The sequence below is a fragment of the Ictalurus punctatus genome, chromosome 8 (assembly GCF_001660625.3).
Source record: "Ictalurus punctatus breed USDA103 chromosome 8, Coco_2.0, whole genome shotgun sequence".
NCBI lineage: Eukaryota > Metazoa > Chordata > Actinopteri > Siluriformes > Ictaluridae > Ictalurus > Ictalurus punctatus.
This window is the reverse complement of record NC_030423.2, coordinates 22411307-22434730: the sequence shown is the minus strand read 5'-3', so window position 1 is coordinate 22434730 and position 23424 is coordinate 22411307. Positions and strand designations below refer to the sequence as shown.

Sequence of the window (23424 nt, the reverse complement as noted above, 5' to 3'; positions counted from 1 at the left end):
TACATACAAAGACTACATTATTAAACATGACTCGAATGGAAAAAAAACTACAGATCAATAGAGAATACCTTAAACATCCCATCATTATATACACTATATTACTATATATTATGCAGTATAACTAGTTAATACTGTATAATATAATAATAGAATAGAATAGAATAGAATAGAATAGAATATACAGGTGGAAAGGTGGAATGACAACTAATTGTCCTGGACAGGTGAGCCGCATAAGAGTTCACAATACACTCAGATACAGATTGAAGATAAGGAAGGTAAGAGAGAAGCCACCAGTCACTTGAAAAGAATTGCAGGACAACCTGAAAGCAGCAGGAATGATATTTACACAGAGAACAATAAGCAATCAGTGTTAGGTTGACACATTACTAAGTAATGCATTATTGTAATTAAATATTTTTTCCCCTAAAAAAAGTAAAGTAAGGGATTACTCTTCATTTTTAATTTAATTAGTGTCACGTTTTGGAAGTAATGGAGGTTAGGACGGATGCAAGTGCAGATAAGAGCTTTTAATAAAGAGAGGCAGGAAGACAAATCCAAATCATGAGACAATAGCATGGTCAAAAACAGGCAATGAGTCAGGTGATCTGCAAACAGGCATAAACAAGGCAAGGCAAGAATCGAGAATGAGAAGACCAAAGATCAAAGAACATGAATCAAAACGAAGAACAGGGTACAAACGCTAGATATGGTGATAACAATATGTCACAAAGAGTGAATGTCTCAATAGTCCTTTTAAATTGTGGTGTGATTGTGTGTGAGATTGGATGCAGGTGTGGGTGATTAAAATGAATGAGTGTCCTGGGAATTGCGTTCCATCTAGGCCATGTTTGTAGGCCACAGTGCAGGATGGGAAATATAGTCACTGGTTTGCTGTGATTTGACAGAACCCAACCCCCCCCCCAGAGGCGCATCTCCCGAAGTGCCAAAATACACTCCCTACCACGGCAGTCCTGGTCCTCTGGGCAAAATGTTCACACAGCCCCTCAGGTTCCAATGCAGGCATTTTCTAACACGTAGCAGGTTCCTCAAGGAGCCGAGGAGCAAACATGGGGCTGGGGCTGGTTTGCCAGGGTCATTAGGTGATACTCAGACTTGGGAAGTTGTGTCATCAGCTTTAGACTGGGGCTTGACTTGGTGTGGAGTGACGTCCTCAGCGGAGCAGGGAGGAGGAGCGATATCCTCAGCAGGGCAGGGAGGCGGAGCGACATCCTCAGCAGAGCAGGGGGGCGGAGCGACGTCCTTGGCTGAACAGGAAGGCAGAGCGTCATCCTCAGCCACGCTGAGAGGCTGAGTGTCGTTCTTTACCGACTCAGCCGGCTGAACTCAGTTGGCTGTGTAACTAGATTCAGGTGTAAGCAGAACTTCGTTGTCCGTGTCAGCAGACTCGGGCATGATCAGAACTTGCTTGTCTGTGTCAGCAGACTCGGGCATGATCAGAACTTGCTTGTCTGTGTCAGCAGACTCGGGCACGAGAAAACCTTGGTTGGTCGTGATGTCAGTTTCAGGCATGAGCAGAACCTGGTTGGTCGTAACATCGGCTTCAGGCATAAGCATAACCTGGTTGGTCGTGACGTCGGTTTCAGGTGTGAGAAGAACCTGGTTGGTTGTGACATCGGCTTCAGGCGTGAGCAGAATCTGGTTGGGTGTGATGTTGGCTTCAGGCATGAACAGAACCTGGTTGGTCGTGACATTGGTTTCAGGCATGAGGAGAACTTGGTTGGTCATGTCAACAGACTCAGGCATGAGCATAACTTGGTTGTCTGTGTCAGCAACCTTGGACTGGAACTTGGTGTGGGAGGTTGCCTCGTCGATCTCAGACTGGAACTTGGCATGGAAAGTCACATCGTCAATCTCAGACTGGAACTTGGCAAGAAAGGTCACATCGTGGATCTCAGACTGGAACTTGTCATGGAAGATCACATCGTTGATCTCTAGCTGGAACTTGGTGTGGGAGGTTGCCTCGTCGACCTCAGACAGGAACTTGGCTTGAGAGTTCGTCTCTTCGACCTTGGACAGGAACTTGACTTTATGCTGGAGCTCTGGAGATGAGACAACCTCATGGGTCTCGTGCTGGGGCTCTGGGGATAAGGTCGCCATGTTGACCTCCAACTCAGGATCTGGAGCTGAGACTACCTTGTAGGTCTTAGGTTGGAGCTCTGGAGATTAGCCTTCTTTGTTTGTCTCGTGCTGGAGCTCTGCAGGTGAGACCACCTTGTGACTCTCAGGTTGGAGCTCAGGACATGAGGTCACCACATAGACCTCCAACTGGGGCTCGGCAGGTGAAACCACCTAGTGGCTCTCAGGTTGGAGCTTTGGAGTTGATGTCGCCATGTTGACCTCTGGCTGGAGCTCGGCAGCTGAGACCATCTCAGGGGTCTCAGGTTCAAGCTCTGGAGATGAGGTCGTCATGTTGACCTCCAGCTGGAGCTCTGCAGGTGCTCTCTTGTGGTGCTGTTTGTGGGCATGCCAGCTGCTCTGTTGAACTGGGGCTGAGCTGTGGAGACCCTCCTGTCGGCCAGCTCCTACTTGTATTAAGAGGTAAAGTCGGAGAGAGTTTCTCCGTTAGGCTGGGCCTTCCTAACATTTTCTCCAGGTCAGGTGAACGTCCCTGAACCCTGAACGTCCAAACACCTGAACTAAAAGTTTCACCAGTTGGCTTACATGGCTAAGCTTACAGCCCCCCTAGTAATCAGGAACTCAGCCCAAGTGAGTCATGACAGCATGAATCCCAGCCACTGCTTTTCTGTAGCTTGGGGTCCTCCAGGCTAGCGAAATAAAACTAGCGTTGTAGCATATAACTTTCTGGAGATACCTCAAAGCCATCGAAGGTAGCTGGAACTTCCAGGGGGAACCACTGAAGAAAACACACGTAATCAAACGCTGCTATAAAAATACCAGCATGATGTTCTCCTGCTGCTTCCATGTTGAGGCAAAGTATTCTGTCACGTTTTGGAAGTAATGGAGGTTAGGATGGATGCAAGTGCAGATAAGAGCTTTTAATAAAGAGAGGCAGGCAGACAAATCCAAATCATGAGACAATAGCGTGGTCAAAAACAGGCAATGGGGTCAGGTGATCTGCAAACAGGCATAAACAAGGCAAGGCATGAATCGAGAATGAGAAACAAGACACAAGATCAATGAACATGAATCAAAATGAGAACAGGGTACAAACTCTGGGTATGGTGATAACAATATGTCACAAAGAGTGAATGCCTCAAAAGTCCTTTTAAACTGTGGTGTGATTGTGTGTGAGATTGGTTGCAGGTGTGCGTGATTAGAATGAATGAGTGTTCTGGGAATTGCGGTCCATGGTGGCCATGTTTGTAGGCCACAGTGCAGGATGGGAAATGTAGTCTGGTTTGCTGTGATATGACAATTATTGTTACTTATGACGTACTTGCATTACATACTGTATAGGCTTTCAACAATTCTTTATAAAACAATACTGAAATTAAAAATATAAACTGATCATCTAAAGATAAAATTAGTTTGATATTTTTACAGCCCATTTAAATCCGTTAACTGTAGGCTAGCATGCATGCATGTGGGTTTGCGTGTAGTTGTGAAGTCGCTCAAGTTCAAGGATGGCAGCAGAAATGAGTGGCTGTTTTGCGAAATGGAAATATTCCCATTATACTTATTTTTTTAAAACACATGTAGAACATGTAAGAACATCACGGTAAAATGTAAGTTATGTCCTGGGGAAAAACATTATCGGCCTCGCTCCGAAGTAGTAGCTCTTATTGTTAAGTCAGTTTATATCATTTGCTTACATTGTTGTATTAAAGAATAAATAAGTAGCACTTTTATCCAAAGCACTTTACACTGTGTCTCATTCACCCATTCACACACACCAATGGAAGCAGAGCTGCCATGCAAGGTGCTAACTTGCCATCAGGAGCAACTTGGTGTTCAGTGTCTTGACACTCTGGCATGTGGAGTCATGCGGGCCGGGAATCGAACCACCAATTCTACGATTAGTGGACAACCCACTCTACCACCTGAGTCACAGCCTCCCCGGGCTGAGTAGGCCAAACTATTCCATGTTTGACTCAAATTTAAAGAATTAAAAAAAAAAAAAAAGAGTTTCATTTCTAAAGTCCATGTGGTCAAGGTTGATTCGGATTTTAAGAAGTAATTCTCAATGTGTAATGCAATTACTTTTAAGACAGTGTAATTAGTCTGTAATTTAAATACAATGTCGACAATGTAATGAATGATTAATAATCGATTACGTTTTTTAAATTAACACTGTATGGTGCAATGGTGCACTTTCTTGGTGCAAATAGAGGTACTAGCTAGCTTCAGCATGAACTATTGTTCTTTAAATATACAATAATACAAAGACAAGCCATATTGTAGACACAGTATGAGCAAATTTGATCAGAACTGTCGATTATCACTGAAAGCAAGGACACAATTTGATGATATGGAGCTTCTGATGCTTCCTTCATTAAAAAAAAAAAAAAAAAAAAAAAAAAGGCTTAGTTGTAGCTTTCTGGTTACGATTACAGGCACAAGAAGAAGAAAAAAATACAGCAAATGAAAACAAAAGCGTAAAAATTCCTGATGATAAAAATAAATTCGTTTAAACACTGACATATGTGAGACTGGACTGTAAACTTCCTGGACCAAGAACTTGATGCAGTGTAAAATGCTCTTCACTGTTTATTGTACCAGGCTGCTGTTTCTCTGCTCAGAAGCACGAGTCTCACCGTGGCTTGCTGTGGTCACTCTGTATCAATGAAAGTACAGATTCTGTTTTGTCTTTGTGAATCAGTTTTGAAGAATAAAGTGACTCCTCATGAAAGTGACTTCTTTAACCTTACTAGAACAAATGTTTCATTGTTCCCCATCCGTTCTCCTATCGTCTGCCTTGGCTGACTGTGACCATTTATTTGCCCTTGGTGGACTTGGAAATTGACCCACTGCTGTCTAGACAGGTGCTTCAGTTTCCCCTCATGATGGACAAATTCCCTGCCAACACAAAAAGATGATGTTCCCCTCCATTATATCTCTCTTCTCTCTTTCATGTCAAGTTTAAATTGAGTTGTATGGGGAAAAAAAAGGTGTGTATTTTCAAGGGTCTACTCTTGTCGGAAATGTCCCTATCACTTGACCTGACCTCAGTATTGAAAGAAACATCAGTTTCACTTTGGCGACGTCTCCTCTGTTATTCAACACTGATTCATAAAGAGAGAAAATACTGAAGGGTGATGTGATGAGACGAGAATCACTCAGCAGCTTAATAAATCAGTGGAACAGCTCGGGCTCCGGGCCATACACACGTCATCGATCTCGCCAGCACGGGCAAAACCAATAACCGTACTCTCCTCAGAGACGTGATTTACAGTCAAGTACAAAAGTTTGCACACCCCCAGGTCAAAGATTTACAACAAACATATATTTAGTGTGTTTGTTATAGAGATGTTCTTTTCAAGAAATGGCACGATACTTGATAATAAGTTTTACCCAATATCAATAAAAAAAAATTCCAATAAAGTTTTTCTTTAAAATCTATTAAACTGTGAGATGTATTAATTAATTAATTTTATTTTTTTCTGATAGCAATCCAGGGTATCAGATTGGTGCCATCTCTACTTCCTTCATTATCACTAATAACATGCACTCAGATTTTTTTGTTTGTTTGTTAAGATATTAACAGCGAAACAAAATCAAGAAAATATCATTTCAAAAGTCTTTCTGAATGCAATATTCATCTGTTGTGGTGATGTGTGTGAAATTTCTTTTCAAGCTCTTTTCTTTTTATGTGGATTGTTGATTCAGTTGCTTTGGATGGTCTTTCTTGCTGCAGGATGCATTTCATTTTTAACATTTAACACGTTTCATTTTTAACATGGTGCAATTAAAATTGGACCACAACCTTTTTGTCTTATCAACTTCAACACAGAGAGAAAGAAAGAGAGAGAGAGAGAGAGAGAGAGAGAGAGAGAGAGAGAGAGAGAGAGAGAGAGAGAGAGAGAGAGAGAGAGAGAGAATGGTGAGGGAATGATTATTATATCCACTATTACTTATAAGTGAGAACAATATACTATTCATTAATAAAATAGAAACCATAATTGTAGGTAAATTGTCATATAAGATAATGATAATGAGTCTTTATTGGTCACATATACATATGCACAGTGAAATTCTTTTCTTCGCATACCCCAGCATGTCAGTAAGTTGGGGTCAGAGCACAGGGTCAGCCATGATACAGCATCCCTGGAGCAGAGAGGGTTAAGGGCCTTGCTCAAGCGCAGAGGCTTAAACCCCCGACCTTCAAACCCAGGGCCTTAATGGCCAAGCCACCACTGCCCCATGAAGATATAAATAATCATCTTCAGTCTGCTTCTTCACACCACCATGTCGTTTATTACACCGTATGTCAGTTCTATTTGAATTTTTTGTGTGTTTATTAATGAAATGTGATTTTCCTCAGCACTAGGATGGTAGATTGTGTCCTGTACCTTTAGGTCCAGATGAAATGACGAGTCATTCCAGCACTCAGTACTCAGAAAGTAGTATATTCTGTATATTCAGTGAGCATACAGTATCAGGGAGGGGCGAAAAGGAGTTCCCATCTTCTCTCTCTTTCTGTTTTAGTTCTTTATTCTACTACCAGACCTATATCCTCCATCTCCAGATCTGAGGAGATTGTTCACTGCTTCATGATCTCTTGGCCTGATGGTATGATATCAGCTGGATGAAAGCCAGAGTGTTCTACAGCAGCGTTGCACAAATACCTGGTGCAGTCCTGCAGAGGCTGTTCAGATTTGATTGTGGACAACTTCATGGACATCAGGACAGGACATAGGGTCCAGAGGCAGATGAGGAGTGGCTCTCGCTCAGCACGTACACAATCACTAATACTTACACTAATACACGCAGTTAAATAGTAAATATAAATAATTAACTAATAAACACAATTAAACAAATAATAATATTAATTTTAGAGCTACAGTGCTGTGCAGTGGTTAATGTGTCTTTGCTGCAGTTCGCCACAAGATGGTGCTGCTGTATGTTTGATCAACATATTTAATTGACCCGGAAAAAGTTATTTATTTAATAGCGTTTTAATTTATTTAATAGTGATTGATTAACAATTAATACATTTCTACCATTAAACACTTTTGGGAAGATGTATTTGAAAGTATTTGACATTGCTACTATATTTACTAAAAGTTATTATTATTATTATTATTATTATTATTAATATTATTATTATTACATTACATTTTACATTTATTCACTTAGCAGAAGCTTTTATCCAAAGAGACTTACAAATGAGAAAGATACAAGCAAAGCGATATCAAGCAGAGAACAATACAAGAAGTGCTACCATACGAGATCTATTAATTGAATTCCAGAAGAAGCAAAGTGCAGAGTAGAGGTGTAAGTGCATTTTATTATTATTATTTATTTATTTAATTATTTATTTTTTATTATGAGTTGGTTAGGTGTTCATAGAAGAGGTGGGTCTTTAGCTGTTTTTTGAAGATGGTGAGAGATTCTGCGGTCCGGATTGAGATTGGAAGTGCATTCCACCACTGAGGAACAGTTAATGTGAAGGTTCTGGAAAGGGATCTTGCGCCACGCTGAGTTGGAACTGCTAAACGTCGGTCGCTAATCGATCGCAGATTGCGAGAGGGAACGTAGGCCTTCAGGAGAGAGTTGAGGTAGGAGGGTGCTGTTCCTGACAAGGTCTTGTAGGTGAGCATCAAGGCCTTGAACTTGATGCGGGCGGCTACAGGAAGCCAGTGGAGGGAGATGAAGAGGGGTGTGACGTGGGTTCTCTTGGACTGGTTGAAGACGAGGCGCGCTGCAGCATTCTGAATCATCTCAAGGGGTTTGATGGAGCTGGCTGGGAGGCCTGAAAGCAGTGAGTTGCAGTAGTCCAGTTTAGAGATAACAAAGAGCCTGGACTAGTATCTGTGTAGCCTGTTTGGTGATGTAGGGTCGGATTTTCTTGATGTTGTAAAGGATGAACCTACAGGACCTTGCAGTTGCTGAGATATGATCTGCAAAGGTCAAGCCATCATCAAGAATCACCCCAAGGTTCCTGGCCGTCCTGGTTGGCATGAGTGTGAGTGAGCCGAGCTGTACAGTGAGGTTGTGGTTGATTGAGGGACAGGCTGGGATGACGAGAAGCTCAGATTTTGCCAGGTTAAGTTTAAGATGGTTTAAGATGGACTATTAATATCCACAAGGAGGCAGTGTGTGCACAGAAACGTTTGCACCCCCCATTATTTCATGATGAATAAAGGAACATGCACGTTTACTTCACAATTGATCTACACAACACAATAAAGAAAACAAACCAAAAAGAATGATTTGAAAATGAATGTGTGTGTGTGTATCCTGCCTGAAGACATCAGATTTAACTAAAAAACAAGGCAACCCTCTTAAAAAATCACTTTAATAAAAGGGGGGGGGGGGGGGGGGGGTGTTAAAGTTTTGAAGTGATATCTTGTTTTTATTATTCACTATTAATGATAATGAGTCTTTATTGGTCACATATACATTAGAGCACAGTGAAATCCTTTTCTTCACATACCCCAGCCTGTCAGGAAGCTGGGGTCAGAGCACAGGGTCAGCCACGATACAGCATCCCTGGAGCACAGAGGGTTAACGGCCTTGCTCAAGGGCCCAACACTGGCAGATATGAATATCTTAACAGGTATTATTTGACCTTTTTTTTTTTTTTTTTACAAATGATTAGTGATCGTGAAGAAACAGCTGTGTAACCTAACACACAATGTCTCGTTGATGTAAATCTTTGACCTGAGGGTGGGCAAACTTTCTCATCTCTGAGGAGAGTACGGTTATTGTTTTTGCCCGAGCTGCCTATCGACGACGTGTGTATGGCCCAGAGCCCGAGCTGTTTCACAGATTTATTAAGCTGCTGAGTGATTCTCGTCTCATGACGTCGTCCTTCAGTACTTTTCTCTCTTTATGAATCAGTGTTGAATAACAGAGGAGACGTCGTGCAACTGATGCTTACTTCAGTATTCTAATAGATCAGGTCACATGATACGGATGTTTCTGACACGAGCAGCCCCTTCCTGATGATCGCTGAATTGAGAGCTACGGCATATTTTCATGTGACAGACAGGAACATCAGCTTTCTGTGTCGGTGGGAAATCTTAAAAGGAAACTGAAGCACCTGTCTAGACGACAGAGGGTCGAAGGTCAAGTCCACCAAGGGTAAATAAAAGGTCACAGTCAGCCGAGAGAGCCGATGATAGAATGGATGGGGAACAATGAAACATTTGTACTAGAGAGGCTAAAAGGTCACTTTCACTAGAAGAATCCACGAGGAGTACTTATTGTTCAGTATTGATTCTGCACAGATGCGCTGATGATGGAACTTTATTTAACAAAGTCACGAGGAAAAAACCAAGATATTATCTGTACCTTATTCATACAGGGTGACCACTGCGAGTGAGAGTCATGCCTGGTACAATATACAGTGAAGAACATTTTACACCAATCAATAAAAGTCCTTTATGATACAATACAGAAATCTGTATTAAGTCATATATAAATGAATGTGTGTGTGTGATTGTGCCCTGTGATGGACAGACTCCCCGTCCAGGGTGTACCCCACCTTGTGCCTGATGCTCCCTGGGATAAACTCCAGGTTCCCCGCGACCCTGTAGGATAAGCGGTATAGAAGATGGATGGATGGATATATATACATACACATACAATAATCACACAGCAGGTCAGACACGAGAAACGGACACTATTTACACCGCTCAGTGGAACTCTAACTTACATTCATACGTCACTGAGAACATTTCACGCTGACTTTAAAAAAATTGTGAAAATAATCATCAGGATTTCTTTAACAAATGAGATTGTGTTTGGTGAGAGTTGTACAAGCTTATATATTCCATAGTGTGTGAATATTTGTACAGGTGGAAAGAAAGGAAATACAACTAGGTCTGCATCGATACCATTTTTTTCAGAGCTACTACGAGTACGACGTTTTCTACGACTCGGCGATATTGAAATTGATTTAAAAAAAAGAAAAAAAGAGCAGCCTACTTACTGTTAATCAATCAGGGAGGTCACGGAACATTTTATTTATCTCTTATCAGGTTTCTTGTATTGGTGGAAGACGCTGCTGCTTGGTATCATACCTGATATCAGAATCATACGATACTTGATACCAGCAATGTTATCGATGCATCCCTAAATAAAAACAACAATACTTTTCCATTTACAGATTCATCACGTGTCATTTCACATCCAGTGTTCTGCTGAGAGAGTCCCGTCCTGCTGTTCTCAGGTCAGTCGGACGCTGGATCCATCCAGAATCCATTCTGTTCAGCAATATATATATTTATATAAATATATACAGTATATATAGACAAGAACTGATCCTGGATCAGCAATGCACAGTGTACGTCACATCAATGCTTCACTTCAAATGTTTCATTCGGAACCAGTGGAGTTGATAAAAAAACCCTGCGAGTAGTGTGCAGATGTTCTTGGACTCCTGTTCACAGTTTTGAATAGCGTCTGCCGGCTCTTCTGAGTGAGAGACGACGTCTTGAGAGCTGCTCTGCGTCTGTCAGTCTCTCGAATCGAGTTCATATCAGCGGCTCTGAGAGATGAAACCTCCTCCTGGTGCAGAGAGATCTACTCTATCTACAGTGATAAAGACAATCAGATTCCTCCCTTTATAGAGGTCCTGGAAAGCTTTCCTACCTTCCTTCCTCCTCCTCCTGTGTGTGTGTGTGTGTGTGTGTGCGTGCGTGTGTGTGTATTTCATCTCCGCTCTCAGGTGCAGCAGTCCCGGTCCAGCTGGCTCTGGGACGAGATGAGAGAAGGGTAGGGCGTCATCTTGTCGATGTTGACGTAGGTGGTGTTCAGGAGGATGTAGTGCTCTCCGCTGAAGCTGGAGAAGATGGCTGAGATGCGCGAGACGAGCTCGGAGAAGGTGGGGCGCCGCTCGGGTTTGGGGTGCCAGCACTCAATCATCACGTTGTAGCTGAGAGGAAGAAGAGAGGACGGACGTTTCACATTCCATTCTGAGCGTATCGTAAACGTAAACCATGTTCTGTATAGCAGGGTTGGATGATATGACGAACATATATCACGATTCATAACCTCGTTTGTATGGTTAGATGATATCACGTATCACAATATGTACGCTGCTCACAAAATATCAGCAATAAAGTAGTGTTGCATAAAACTAAACAAAACATCATTTTTATTTCAAAAATATTTAAAGTGCACCTATTATGTTTTTTCAGGTATTACCTTTCATTTAGTGTGTTATCGAGATGTTTGAGAATGTAAAAAAGTCTGCAAAGTTCAAAGCGCACGACAAACGGAGTTATTGACTCATAAAAGAAGGAATCGATTCTGAACAGCTGAAGCGAGACGTTAGTGATTCCAGACTTTACTTCCTGTACTAATCCACGTAGGTTTGTAACAAAAAAAAACCCGCCTCTGGTCTTCATCGGCTGCTCGCTAACAGACTGAGCTGAAACTCGTTATGGTAGTGGGCGTTTCCTTTTCGATAGCGGTAGACCAATCACAACAGACTGAGACATCCGACCAATCAGAGCAGAGTATGCTCTCTGAAAGGAGGAGTTTAGAATGAATCATTTAGAACGGATCATTTAACGAGTCGTTTTTGACACTGGGGAAAAAGGCTAATGCTGCAGTTTAAATGATGAGCACATTAACGTGTTTTTTGACCTCGAATGCATGTAAATCTATTGTATGAGAGATTTAAAACAAAATTAGGCACGTTTCAAAACCATAATAGGTGCGCTTGAACACTGAAAAGAAAAAAAAAAAAGAAGTTAAATCTCAAATTTGAAAGATAAGTTTTCTGCTCAGTTTGTAATGAAATGTATATATATATATATATATATATATATATATATATATATATATATATATATATATATAAACGTATACAAAGATATCACGATATCCACGATCTCTCAGAAAGGCGTAACGGAACATCTGAATATCGATATTATATCCTCCATGTACAATATGTTAGTATCTAGTGCTTACTTGACGTAAACACGTTAAACTCCACTTTACAGTAAGCCTACACACCTTTTAATGCTTATTTTCACTGAAGCTGCTTACTGATGAGTAACATGCTTTAACATGAACAAGTCAATAATAACAAAAAAGAATACAAAAAAAGGCTTTAACGTTTATCAAGAAATCCAGATTGCATAAATATGCAAATTGGAAATGCTTCCACATGTGGGGTCAAATGCAGTATAGTAGCAGGCTCTTATATATTACGACCACATTACAAACTCCCGTTAAGTGTATACGGAGGGAATAAAACACTCCGCGTTGTGCTATTATATTAATATATATAAAACAACAACACGGTGATGTTGTGAAGCTGGACGCTAAGCTTAGTTGCGGTTAACAGCACGTCCCGAAGTGTTTCATACAACAGTTATATCCGAAAGATTACTTTTTTTATTTAGTAAAGAACGACATGTACTTTTTATCCATTTATAGTCACATTTAATGTTGTGGAATGTCCATGAGACAAGTTAGTTCCTCTTCTCTCTTCCATTATAGCAGCAATAAACACACACACACAAAACGAGAAACGACAACACATAAAATCCTCTAAGTGTTAAAAAAGCCCTGACACTGGAGACTCCTTCCATAAATGTTAAATAAACGTCCATGAATATAACCCTGTGATTTGCAGCTTCTGACCAATCACAACCCAGGATTCAACGTCCGAGGGGATAATCTATTGTTCTAGCGCTAAAACGTACTAAACAGGTTGTTTGTTTTGTGCAAACAATTCACTTATTGTTGCTTTGTGCAGCATTAATCTGCTGAGTAGAGCTAGACGAGGAGGAGGAGGACAAGGACGAGGAGGACGAGGACGAGGTGGACTATGTTTCTGCTTGACTGGATTAGATCATTCTGCAGCTCCAGATGGGAGGAGATGTTTGTTCATATATGAGACAGTGTTATTATATGGAAAGGTGCTGATCAAGTCTGCTCGTATCTACGGGGTGCTGAGCATGAGTGTATCTGTTACTCACAGAGCCAGTGGTGCCTGCTGTGGGAGTCGTACTGTGTGTGTGTGTGGGTGTGTGTGTGTGTGTGTGAGAGAGAGAGAGACCGCTCAGAACTGTGTAGGGCGCGCGAGATAAGCTCCAGTAGTCATGTGGAGCTGAGTTGGCTGAGGCTTCTGATGAGTTGCTACCAGGTCACTGACTCAAAAGGCGTTCAACAAAGCCTCTTTGTTTTTGCGCTCTCGTATAGAGCTAATGAGAGCACCGAGGCATGCTTTCCTCCCTCTATAGTGTGTGTGTGTGTGTGTGTGTGTGTGTGTGTGTGTGTGTGTGTATGTGCGTGTGCGTGCATGCTCACAGGGCATCAGGGCAGAACTCCGGCTGCAGCAGTCTTCGTCCTTGCAGGAGGAAAACCGTGATGTCAAAGGAGTTGACGTCGGAGTAGGGCGGGGCTCCTCGGGTCATCAGTTCCCATAGCAGCACCCCAAATGACCACTACGAAGAATAAAGCACAGGAACAAAGTAAAGCTGCGATTCGAATCATCAGTGTTTGTTCAAAACATTACACAAATGATCATTCAAGGCACAAAACGGTTTGAGCGCTGTGATCCGTTGTTGGACGTTGATGCGTTTCCTTTTGAAACAGGAAACCAGGGAGGGAGCGTGACTGATTTCTCGAGTGATTTTCAACAGCAAATAGCGTTCGAGACACGCCAAACCTTTCTCCGAACTGAACCCCAACTCGACGCTGGCTTAGCAAAGCGGCTAAATAACAGCATAGACGCTCTGGTTCGGATTATTTCTGTGGCGTGGCTTGTTTGTTAGCAGCCCACAGCAGGTCTTTACCTCTTCTCCATGGAAATGTGAATTAGCATTAGTGTAGTGCCAGGAGAGGGGGGGGACAGACTGCTGTTTTTTTTGGAAAATATAACTGCATCATGACTACATACACAAACTGACATGTTTGTGATACGTCCAAAAGTTTACTTGCCATGTCATACACACACACATATGCTGTATATTAAACTGCATGTCACAGCATAGACATCATCACGGACTCAATCATGGTCTCTACATGTTTGAGCCAAGATGAAGATTTAGGAGGGAAAATGAGCGCACACATTCAGCCATCATCAACACAACTGGATTGTCTGGAAGGGGAATAACATACAGGAAGCTGCACAAACGTTTGATTTGAACTAGCTGCTACTGTAGAGCGATTTATCTATCCAGCCCAGTTTGTTTAGGCAAGGGACGGGACAAATGTATTCTGGAGAGCGTCTGATTGGTCGCTACAGAAGGTAGCATAGACACCAACATGGTACCAAGAGATATAAGTCATAAGTCAGTACAAATCACATCCTGTGTTTTTTCTTTTCTTTTTCCCAAAGCTACACACTGCTTAGACACCAGTGTATGATTCATGACATGACATCGCAATAGCTGACATGCATGTACACGTGTAAGTACAGTTTAAGATCTGGGGGAAATATTAAGTTCTGTGTAAACAGCCGAAGCTAGGTAAACTGTAATTAATAAGCTTTACGTTCGTGTATTCATGTTTGCGATTGAAATCCAGGTGCACTCAATAAACTTAATTCCCAAGTCTTTTGAGGATTATATTTTAATGCCCAACCCACTATATGGCTTGTTCGCTGACTCATAGATGGATATGCCGGATAAAAGTGAATGAAGTGTACATAATCAGTGAACAGACTCAGTGAAGGGTAGCTTTGCTCGTCAGTTCAGCTACACTGCTGCTTCCCACTTCTTCATTGCTTATCATTTCGCATTCTTCTCTGTCTGTAAGACTTCATAACATCGTCATTTCAATTATTACTATACTGTTTTGTAAAAGTAAATAAGCGCAAACCATCATACATCGTTATTATTTGTCTTATACCACTGTGCTGCTGCACAGTTAAATCCCTAGTGTTGAATTAACACCCAGAGTATTTATATGAGTCCAATGGATTTATGTAAACACTGTAGGGTGTGAATTGAACACTGTGGGTGTTAAATCAACACTGGTGATTTTGCTGTGTGAATTCTCCATTCTGATTGGTCGGAAGGTGCTGAATAATTTTCTACAACAGCGCTCAGTCTAACGTGTTATCGTTTCTATAGTAACAGGTCATTTACAGGGACTTGTACAGTGGATGATCCGCATAAACAGATGTTAACAATACGTGTTATGATCGATATGGTGAGGTTTTCTGTGAGGAGACGTTTATTCAACATTTAATGTATGGAAGGAGTCTCCATGGAACGTTTTCAGGACTGAGGAGTTCACGATTTGCGGTTTCTCAGTAACATGACACATTGCAGGTCTTTTTTTTTTGTCCTATTAACTCGAGAGAGAGCGAAAGAAAGAGAGGCCAGTGAGAAAAGGAACTAAAATTGTTTTATTGAATGTAATTCTAAATGAATGTCCTTCTTAAATAAATTTAAACTTGTTAACATTCTATTATCGGAAAAGAATCAACTTTGGGGTGGTAAAGGTAATGTTACTTCAAAGTTTGCTTTGCTTTGATGATTAATTGAGAATATGTCCAGATCGCCGTCATTTCTTCGTGTCTCAACGTATGTACACTAGGCTTTCATCACATACACTATATACGGCCAAAAGTATGTCCTGCCCATCACACCCATATGCGGTTCTTCAAAAAACTGTTGCTACAAAGTTGGAAGCAAACAATTGTATAGAATTTGTATGCTTTGTATGCTTCACTGGAACTAAGAGGCCTGAACCTATTCCAGCATGACGATGCCCCTGTGCACAAAGCGAGCTCCATGAAGTGTTTGGGATATTCCAGTGAATATCTTTGGGATGAACTGGACCTGGAGCCTCCTCACCCAACATCAGGTTGACCTGATTGATTGATCTCAACCAATGCTCTTGTAGGTCTTGAATAAACACAAATCCCCATAGCGACGCCCCAAAATCTAGTGGAAATCCTTCCCAGAAGAGTGGAGTGCATTATAACAGCAAAGAGGGAATACATCTGAAATGATATGTTCACCAAGCACATATGGGTGTAATCACTGTCAGTGATTAAATGTGTATAGATATATGAGTAAATCACTCACGACATCAGACTTGGTGGTGAACTTGTGAGTCTGCAGGCTTTCTAAAGCCATCCATTTCACAGGCAGCTTGACTCCGCTCTTGTTGTGCACGCTGTAGTATTCCTTATCGTACACGTCTCTGGCCAGGCCAAAGTCAGCCACCTTCACTGTGTAACTCTCATCCAGCCTACAGGACAGAACACACGCAAAGCAGAGTACGTTATATAAAAACACTATACAAACTGTGGTATAACTCTCAGCTAAATGATATGATTGTAATCTACAGAGTTTCTAAATGTAAGTGAATGTACTTAGTAAAATCATCACATGATCTGTATCGTTAAATTGATAAGCCAGACACAATCGTATTTTGGGTGGATGCCAGACAGTAGACACAGCGAGGGCACAGACATGTTATTTAATCATTTAAGCCACGAGCTACCATAATAACATCGCCATAAAATACCTGTGTGACAGTTGCTCTGACAATGATTAAAATAAGATCCTGGTAATAAAGGAGAACGATGATAGTATCTTATAAAACCAGATCTACACTTCTGTTTCTCCTGTTTTGTTTTGTCTTGAAACGAAACAGGGGGGGAAATACGTGTTTATGATTAATCCTGTTTCTTAATAGCTTAATAGCCTTAATAGCCGGTAGCCAATAAAACTAAGGGAGTAAGCGTTTCAATTTGATGTTTGGGGAAGTTTGACCTTTTATGAACCTCAGTATAGCGCAGTTACTGCGAAATTACATTATATATAGAAATAAAATATTTGTGAAATAATTACACTATAATGATGTTCATAAATGGTATGTATCATCAGCTGCAGTGTACGGCATGTGTGTGTTATGTTAACCAACCACTGATAAGCATTTGGAACTGGTAAATATTTCAGGGGGGTTCAAACCCAAATCGCTAGTCCAATGTCCTTCATACAAACTGAAATGTTTCCACACAGCTCATATTTTTTCACAATCTTTTTCCCTTGCAGCATGCCTTCTATATGTATTTATTTATTTATTTATTTGAATAAGCCGAGCTGATGCTGGACTCGGAGGCGAGTAAATAATGCATTGCGATACAATATTAATGTTATAGTTTATAATTACATGCAGTTCCTGGCTGCGAGATCTCGGTGTACAAACTTCTTGCTGGCGAGATACTCCATGCCTTTAGCAACCTGCAAGCCGAAGCCCATGAGATCCTTCACCGTGGGGTTCTGCTGAGGGAAAAAAAAAAACAATAACCTTTCACTTGGAAACAAACACCACAACCTGGAAAGAGATTTTAGTCACAGAACAGGACTGTGATAGATGGCTGAGATGGCTACGCTGTGTGAACGCTGACAGCCTGGCCGAACGTACGTGACTCTCGTCTCGGATGAAGTTGCGCAGATCTCCGTGCTTCATGTAAGGCAGCACCACCAGAGGAGAACCTTCACTGGGCAGGCAGATTCCCAGCAGAGACAGCACATTTGCATGGCTGAAGTCCTTCATGATGATTCCTTCCTTCAGGAACTGTGACACCTCTTCGATATCTGTGATACCTGCAGTCAGGACACAACACAACTTCGTTTTTGGCTTTTAGGATGTAGAAAAGCACAATAATGTGTGTATTTTAGCACTCAGAATAATTTTATTTGAACATAAGTTAGAATATTTTTTTTAGAACAGATAAGATGAAATCATCTGTGGATTTTATGGCATAAATCTACCTTGTGTACAAATTTCCCGCTCATCCAAACAGTTGGGTTTTCCTATCAGAAAGGGCTCCAATGCTTATCTGGAAACTAAGAACCATTAATTATCCAATGAATCCTTAACCAACCTTTTTTTCTAATGTATTAACTGGGTTATTGTGTGGCACAAACTTCAAATTACTGGTCACCATTATCTTTTTAATTCCTACAACCTTAAGCTAAACTGTCCTGGTGCATTTTTAAAGGTTTATTGGATAATCAATTGTTCTTAGTCTCCTGAAAAGGTTCAACATGGACCCATTTCTTATAGAGAAACACTGTTGTAGGATTCTACATAGGGTTCTACAAACCCCCTAGAGAGACAACTGAAGGACACTTAGAGATTCTACATTTTCAAGACAGGAGTTCATTAAAAAAAAAAAAAGTCTCAGAATGTGATTTGAATAGAAATGCGCTTGTTGTTTAGAGGGTTAAACGTCTGTTTGATATTATCCGCTAACCTCCGTCGTCCGCTAACCACGTTTTTTTTTTATTTTTCCACAAAACCATCAGCTGAACTACATTCACTCGAAAATGCCTTCAGTGCTCACACACAGTTCGATACGTCACCCTGGAGAGGAGCTGTTTCAGAGATGAGACTTAATCTAGTGTAACATGAGCCAGCCATTACCGGATGCACTCTGCATCTCTCTCTGGGGCTGCCCCCTTTCCCCCGTCTCCTCTTTAATCTGGTTTGTGGAGCTTTCACATTTAGAGAAGATTAAACAGCTGTTTAGTGTCTCACTGGGAGCAGAAAACAGCAGAGATTTGCTAGGAAAGTAGAAAGAGCGCAAAGAGCAGGACCGGTGTTCACACAGTAGGTGTCGGGTGTAGGGCTGGATTAATGTTTGAGGAAACCGACTTTATATTGGAGCTTCACAGCCACACATGCTACACCTGACTGAACACCTGGAATTTCGAATACAATTCAGAAATGTATCATTCGTCCCATTACGGACTGGATAAAACCGTCAGAATGCTAAACAATCATAGTCATGCTTTTCATCAGGGCTCCGGTAACTAACATGAATGGTTTTTATTGAACATCTCCAGTGTCAGTGTTCAGCGCTTACAGTTTATGCTTTGTGGTTTTAATAACTTCAAGAGAGTGACAAAAAAGAGAGGCTGGTGAGGGAACGACTGTTTTTATGGCTGCCATAACATAAGTGACAACAGGGGCTAACTCGTTTCACAGACATTCCACAACATTATACATGTGACTATAAATGGATAGAATGTATAATGTATTGTTCATTAATTAATACAAAGTTAAATATTTAGCAAATTTCTAGTATACGAGGGAATAAAACACTTTGAGATGGGCTATTAATGAAAAAAAAAAAGTATACGGTATACTGTACATCCATAAGTAACCTTAACAAAGTAACATAATAAGTAGGTACTAATTCCTGCTTTGACTATCAGCTCAATCAATTACTTAAATAGCTCCACATACATTAGCAAAACATTTCATCACAGCACGTTGCAAAACATTGATAGTTCACCGAACATCAATGAATTAATTTGTTAAGTTCATGATTTGTTTGTGTTAACTAATGCTGTAAATAATGGCAGTCAATTGAAGTGGAATGAAAAGCATTATAGTGGCAAAACCTGACAGCACATTTCTCAACAATGAAACTCAGACTGTATACAAAATAAAATGCGTTGAAATCGGCTTGATGGTGAAAACAAACGGCGGCGAGGAGAAACGAGCTCGGCGAGCAGGTCATAAATCTCAAAAGGTCTCAGGACGACATGTTACGTGATTAGAGGCGACTCTAATGTGATACGGCCACTAGACGGATCATTCGTCATCGTTATTATCATCTTAATGCTCACGCAGACATCCTAAAAGAGACCTGTAATAGATTACCCTCACGTCACATCGCTCGATGAACATGAGAGACAGGAAGAGAGAACAGGATCTCGAGCACACGATTAAAAAAAAAAAGACACGTGGATAAAAGCTATAGCGTTACCTCGGACTGTTACAAAGCGCTGACACTGGAGACTCCCTCCATAAACGTTCAATAAACATCTCCTAATGGGAAACTTCACCATATCGACGATCTTCTGCTTTACAAGTCTCTGTGAACGAGCTGTTGCTATAGAAACGATAACGCGTTACTGTAGAACGAGCGCGTTAATATAACCCTGAGCCGCTGTTCTAGAAAGTTCATCATTACCGGAATCCAGTGCTGTGGTGTATTACAGTTGTGAACATCTGCATGAATATAATTTACTGTTAAACAGGACACACTCGTACGTTGTCATACACACACTCACGGTTTAGAGACTTGACTGCGCAGTGCTGCTTCTGGCCGTCTGGCTCTAGAAGAGTCCCGTGGAAAACACAGCCGAAGTGTCCTGCCGTTCACAAAGAGGGGAAAACAAAAAGTAAGCTTTAGTGCATCAATCTATCAGAGGTCCTGCGCCGTGTTTACGGCCGTTTATTTCGTTCAGCTTTTCACAGTGCCGAACAATGAGGAATCCCCAAAGCTGCCCGCAGTGCGGACAGCGCAACAATGCGGTGGGAATATTCCTGTTTCCTCCATTCCCTCCATTTCTCTCTCTGTCTCGCCATCTGAGAGGAAATTTCCAGTATGGGAAAATATGCAATGTGCATGCAATGTGCTCCGGGGTTAAACAGTGTTACTATACGACTGCTCCGTGTTTTACGGCTTTGTTAGTACACTTGATCGAGAGGTAAAGAATTTTGGCTCTGAATAAAAAATGTAAAAAAAAAAAAAAACAACGACGACTTTCTGCTTTGAAAAAAAAAAAAAACACTCAGACTCGAGCAAAATCTATTCGTGGTTTCAAATCCGTTTAACGTCGGAAACTCGGTTTGACCAGTCAAATCCGATTTATTGTTCTTTCTTTCTTTTTAAATGTTTTTCTGAACAATTTGTGACTAAAACAACATTGCTGAACAAATACCAGCATGAAGGCAGGTCCAGTGAGAAGACTACCTGAGCCTGGATCAATAAATGAAACTTCTCAGCTACCCACAATCCTTCATGTTGTCGCTGTTTCCACCCGATTAATGTCTCTGGCTTAATGTCATTTCTCTATCAGCACGAATTCTTTAATAGAAGCAGTGTCGGGATTCCAAAGTGTCTCACTCTCTACAAAAATCCATTTTCCAGTGCATTTAAGAAGCCAAATCACATTTTTAAACAATTTCAGATTCAATTTGATGTATTTACTATACGCATTTTTTATCGCTATGCGCCTTGACATTTCGCCTGAGAATGAAATCAGATTTGCCCTGCTATGTAAACTAAGTCAGCGCGAGTAAACTGTCAGTGGATTAATACAGAGCAGTGTTTCTCAATCTCCTGTTTCTAACTCACCCAATTTGATCTGGTTCAGGCTTGTCGCTTAGCTGAAAGACGAATCAGGCGAGTTTGAGTTTTGGCAGAAAGCGGTGGTCCTTCATGACCAGGATTGAGAAACACTACTTTAGATGACGCAGGTATGTTAGAGAAAACTCTTCACACGCATTAGTCCTTTTGTGGAGTCTGAGTCACAATGAAACTGACTGGGTCATTTACTATTTGGTTTTCTTTCACACTGCACATAATTAAACTGTATGTACGAGTAGAAATCACAAAAATCACTCGAGCAAGGAGAACATGGAGCACATTTTGTGTGTCATATCTGGTGTTCTCTCTCTCTCTCTCTCTCTCTCTCTCTCTCTCTCTCTCTCTCTCTCTCTCTCTCTCTGTTCGTTCAACTGTCCAAATCTTCAGACCTCGTGGAACTTCTGCAGAGCTACAGCTCTGTCCTTTGGCTCAGTTTAGCAGCTTGTAGCTATAAAAATCAAAAAACCAATGCTGCTAACCAAAACACATGGCTGTTTGATTGACGTCCGGCAGCTGAGTCGATTCAGAGTCGACTCAGAGACGATTCATTCATTAGAGTTCACTGAAAGGCACAACTGAGACCCTCTGGGACCTGAGTGTGATTCCTGTGTTCTCATCTGCCTAAAGAACCACACATCAAGGTTCTGTTCAAACGAACGAAACATCTGATCATATGTAAAAGCGACTTTACTGTTCACGTACTAGGGTGCTGTGGTATCTCATGATGTTTTGTCACATCTCGGGTTTCACATGGAAGAGCTTTCTCTAACCCAAACTACGCAGTAACTACATTTACATGGACAGCAGTAATCTAATTATTGACCTCACTCTGATTAAGATAATAATGTGATTAAGGTGTTTACATCAGTCACTTTTAGAATACTCCTGTCATGTTCCCGTTTTACATGTTATAGAACATAATTCGATTAACAGCCCGCGTCATTACGTCACCGCGCCACGCCGTCCGACGTCCCTCCAGAATTTCACGTATCAACATACAGTTCGTCTTCGTTATGGTACCGTATACAGTTTTGGGTGTTTTTATTTTAAAAAAATTTTACGAACGCTTTACGTACAGTTAATTATTTGTCATGCTGTACGTGCTAATAGACAACTGCTTGAAGTCGTGGGCTGCGTCTCAAACCGCGTACTTACCGTCTATATAGTAGCCGAGATACATGTATTTTTCCCCACTATAGGCCTATAGTAGGCAAGTACGCGGTTTGGGACGCAGCCGAACTCTTGTTCGCCATAAAATGTCGAGCACTGCCGTGTGTGATCGTGTCCTGTCGCATGTCCAAATGCGGTGAAAACTCTCACACGACGCTCATAATGTGATTAAGGTGTTTACATGTCTGTAATACACGTCCATGATGCGACTAAAACAGGAGTACTCCACATGTCTTAATTCGATTAGAGCTTATTTCGAGTATGACCTTAATTAGATTAAGGTAAGTAAAAATTGCTGTTTACATGGTAGTTTCTTAATCAAAGTACGGTCTTAATCGGGTTAAGAGTGGATTATTGTTGTCCATGTAAACGCAGCTATTGAGTGGCCAGTGAGAAAGGTGGGGCCGCGGTGTGCTTTTTGAGGTTGGTGTGTGTTTGTGGTAAAATACTGGTGTGTGGAAGAGCGTAATCTGCCCTCTGAGCTGCTATCACGTCTGCCCCAGATGGCAGCTGAATCAGATTACCACACGGAGCCTCGAGACAGCCCAACAATGAGACGGGAATTTAAAACGGGAACAAATCACCACACCGAGCACCCCCACACTCATGCTGTACTAAAACTTACTCAACCGCATGCAAACACACACACACACGTACACACACACAGAGCTGGGCTTTCCCAGAGGGGTTGCAGTGGGTTTTCGGGAATTCAGGGCAACGCTGAGAATGGGAACGAGAACCCTACAGTAAATTTGATCTCACTGAGTTCACCCCCCCCCCCCCCCCCTCTTTACAGCACGATGGCTAAAGGGGTGATTTAGCATGCAGACGTCCTGCAGTGTCGCCCCAATTCGACACGTTTTTTTTTTTATTTTTTATTGGCTTCAAATTCCTTAAAAGCGCCTTTTAAAATCAGTGTGCGTGAAAGTGCACAATTTATGTACCATTCATTTAGGTTATACGGTTTCATACCGCAGACATCAGTCGGGAGTTTAAAGCGCTAAATGTGGAAAATT

At 41.4% G+C, this 23424-nt stretch overlaps 1 protein-coding gene across 3 annotated transcripts in view; it reads right to left on the bottom strand.

Annotated features, from left to right (window-relative positions):
* Positions 1-9377: 9377 nt before the first annotated feature.
* The window catches only part of met (MET proto-oncogene, receptor tyrosine kinase), a 61892-nt gene continuing 47845 nt past the window's right edge, over positions 9378-23424 (bottom strand). For all 3 annotated transcript variants that reach the window (XM_017474323.3, XM_017474324.3, XM_017474322.3), the window contains 6 exons: positions 20157-20237; positions 17494-17675; positions 17239-17348; positions 16146-16311; positions 13414-13550; positions 9378-11023 (listed from right to left, as the gene is read on the bottom strand). In XM_017474323.3, coding sequence (XP_017329812.1) covers positions 10813-11023; positions 13414-13550; positions 16146-16311; positions 17239-17348; positions 17494-17675; positions 20157-20237 — 887 coding nt within the window. In that variant the 3' untranslated portion in view covers positions 9378-10812. The remainder of the gene's footprint in view (positions 11024-13413; positions 13551-16145; positions 16312-17238; positions 17349-17493; positions 17676-20156; positions 20238-23424) is intronic.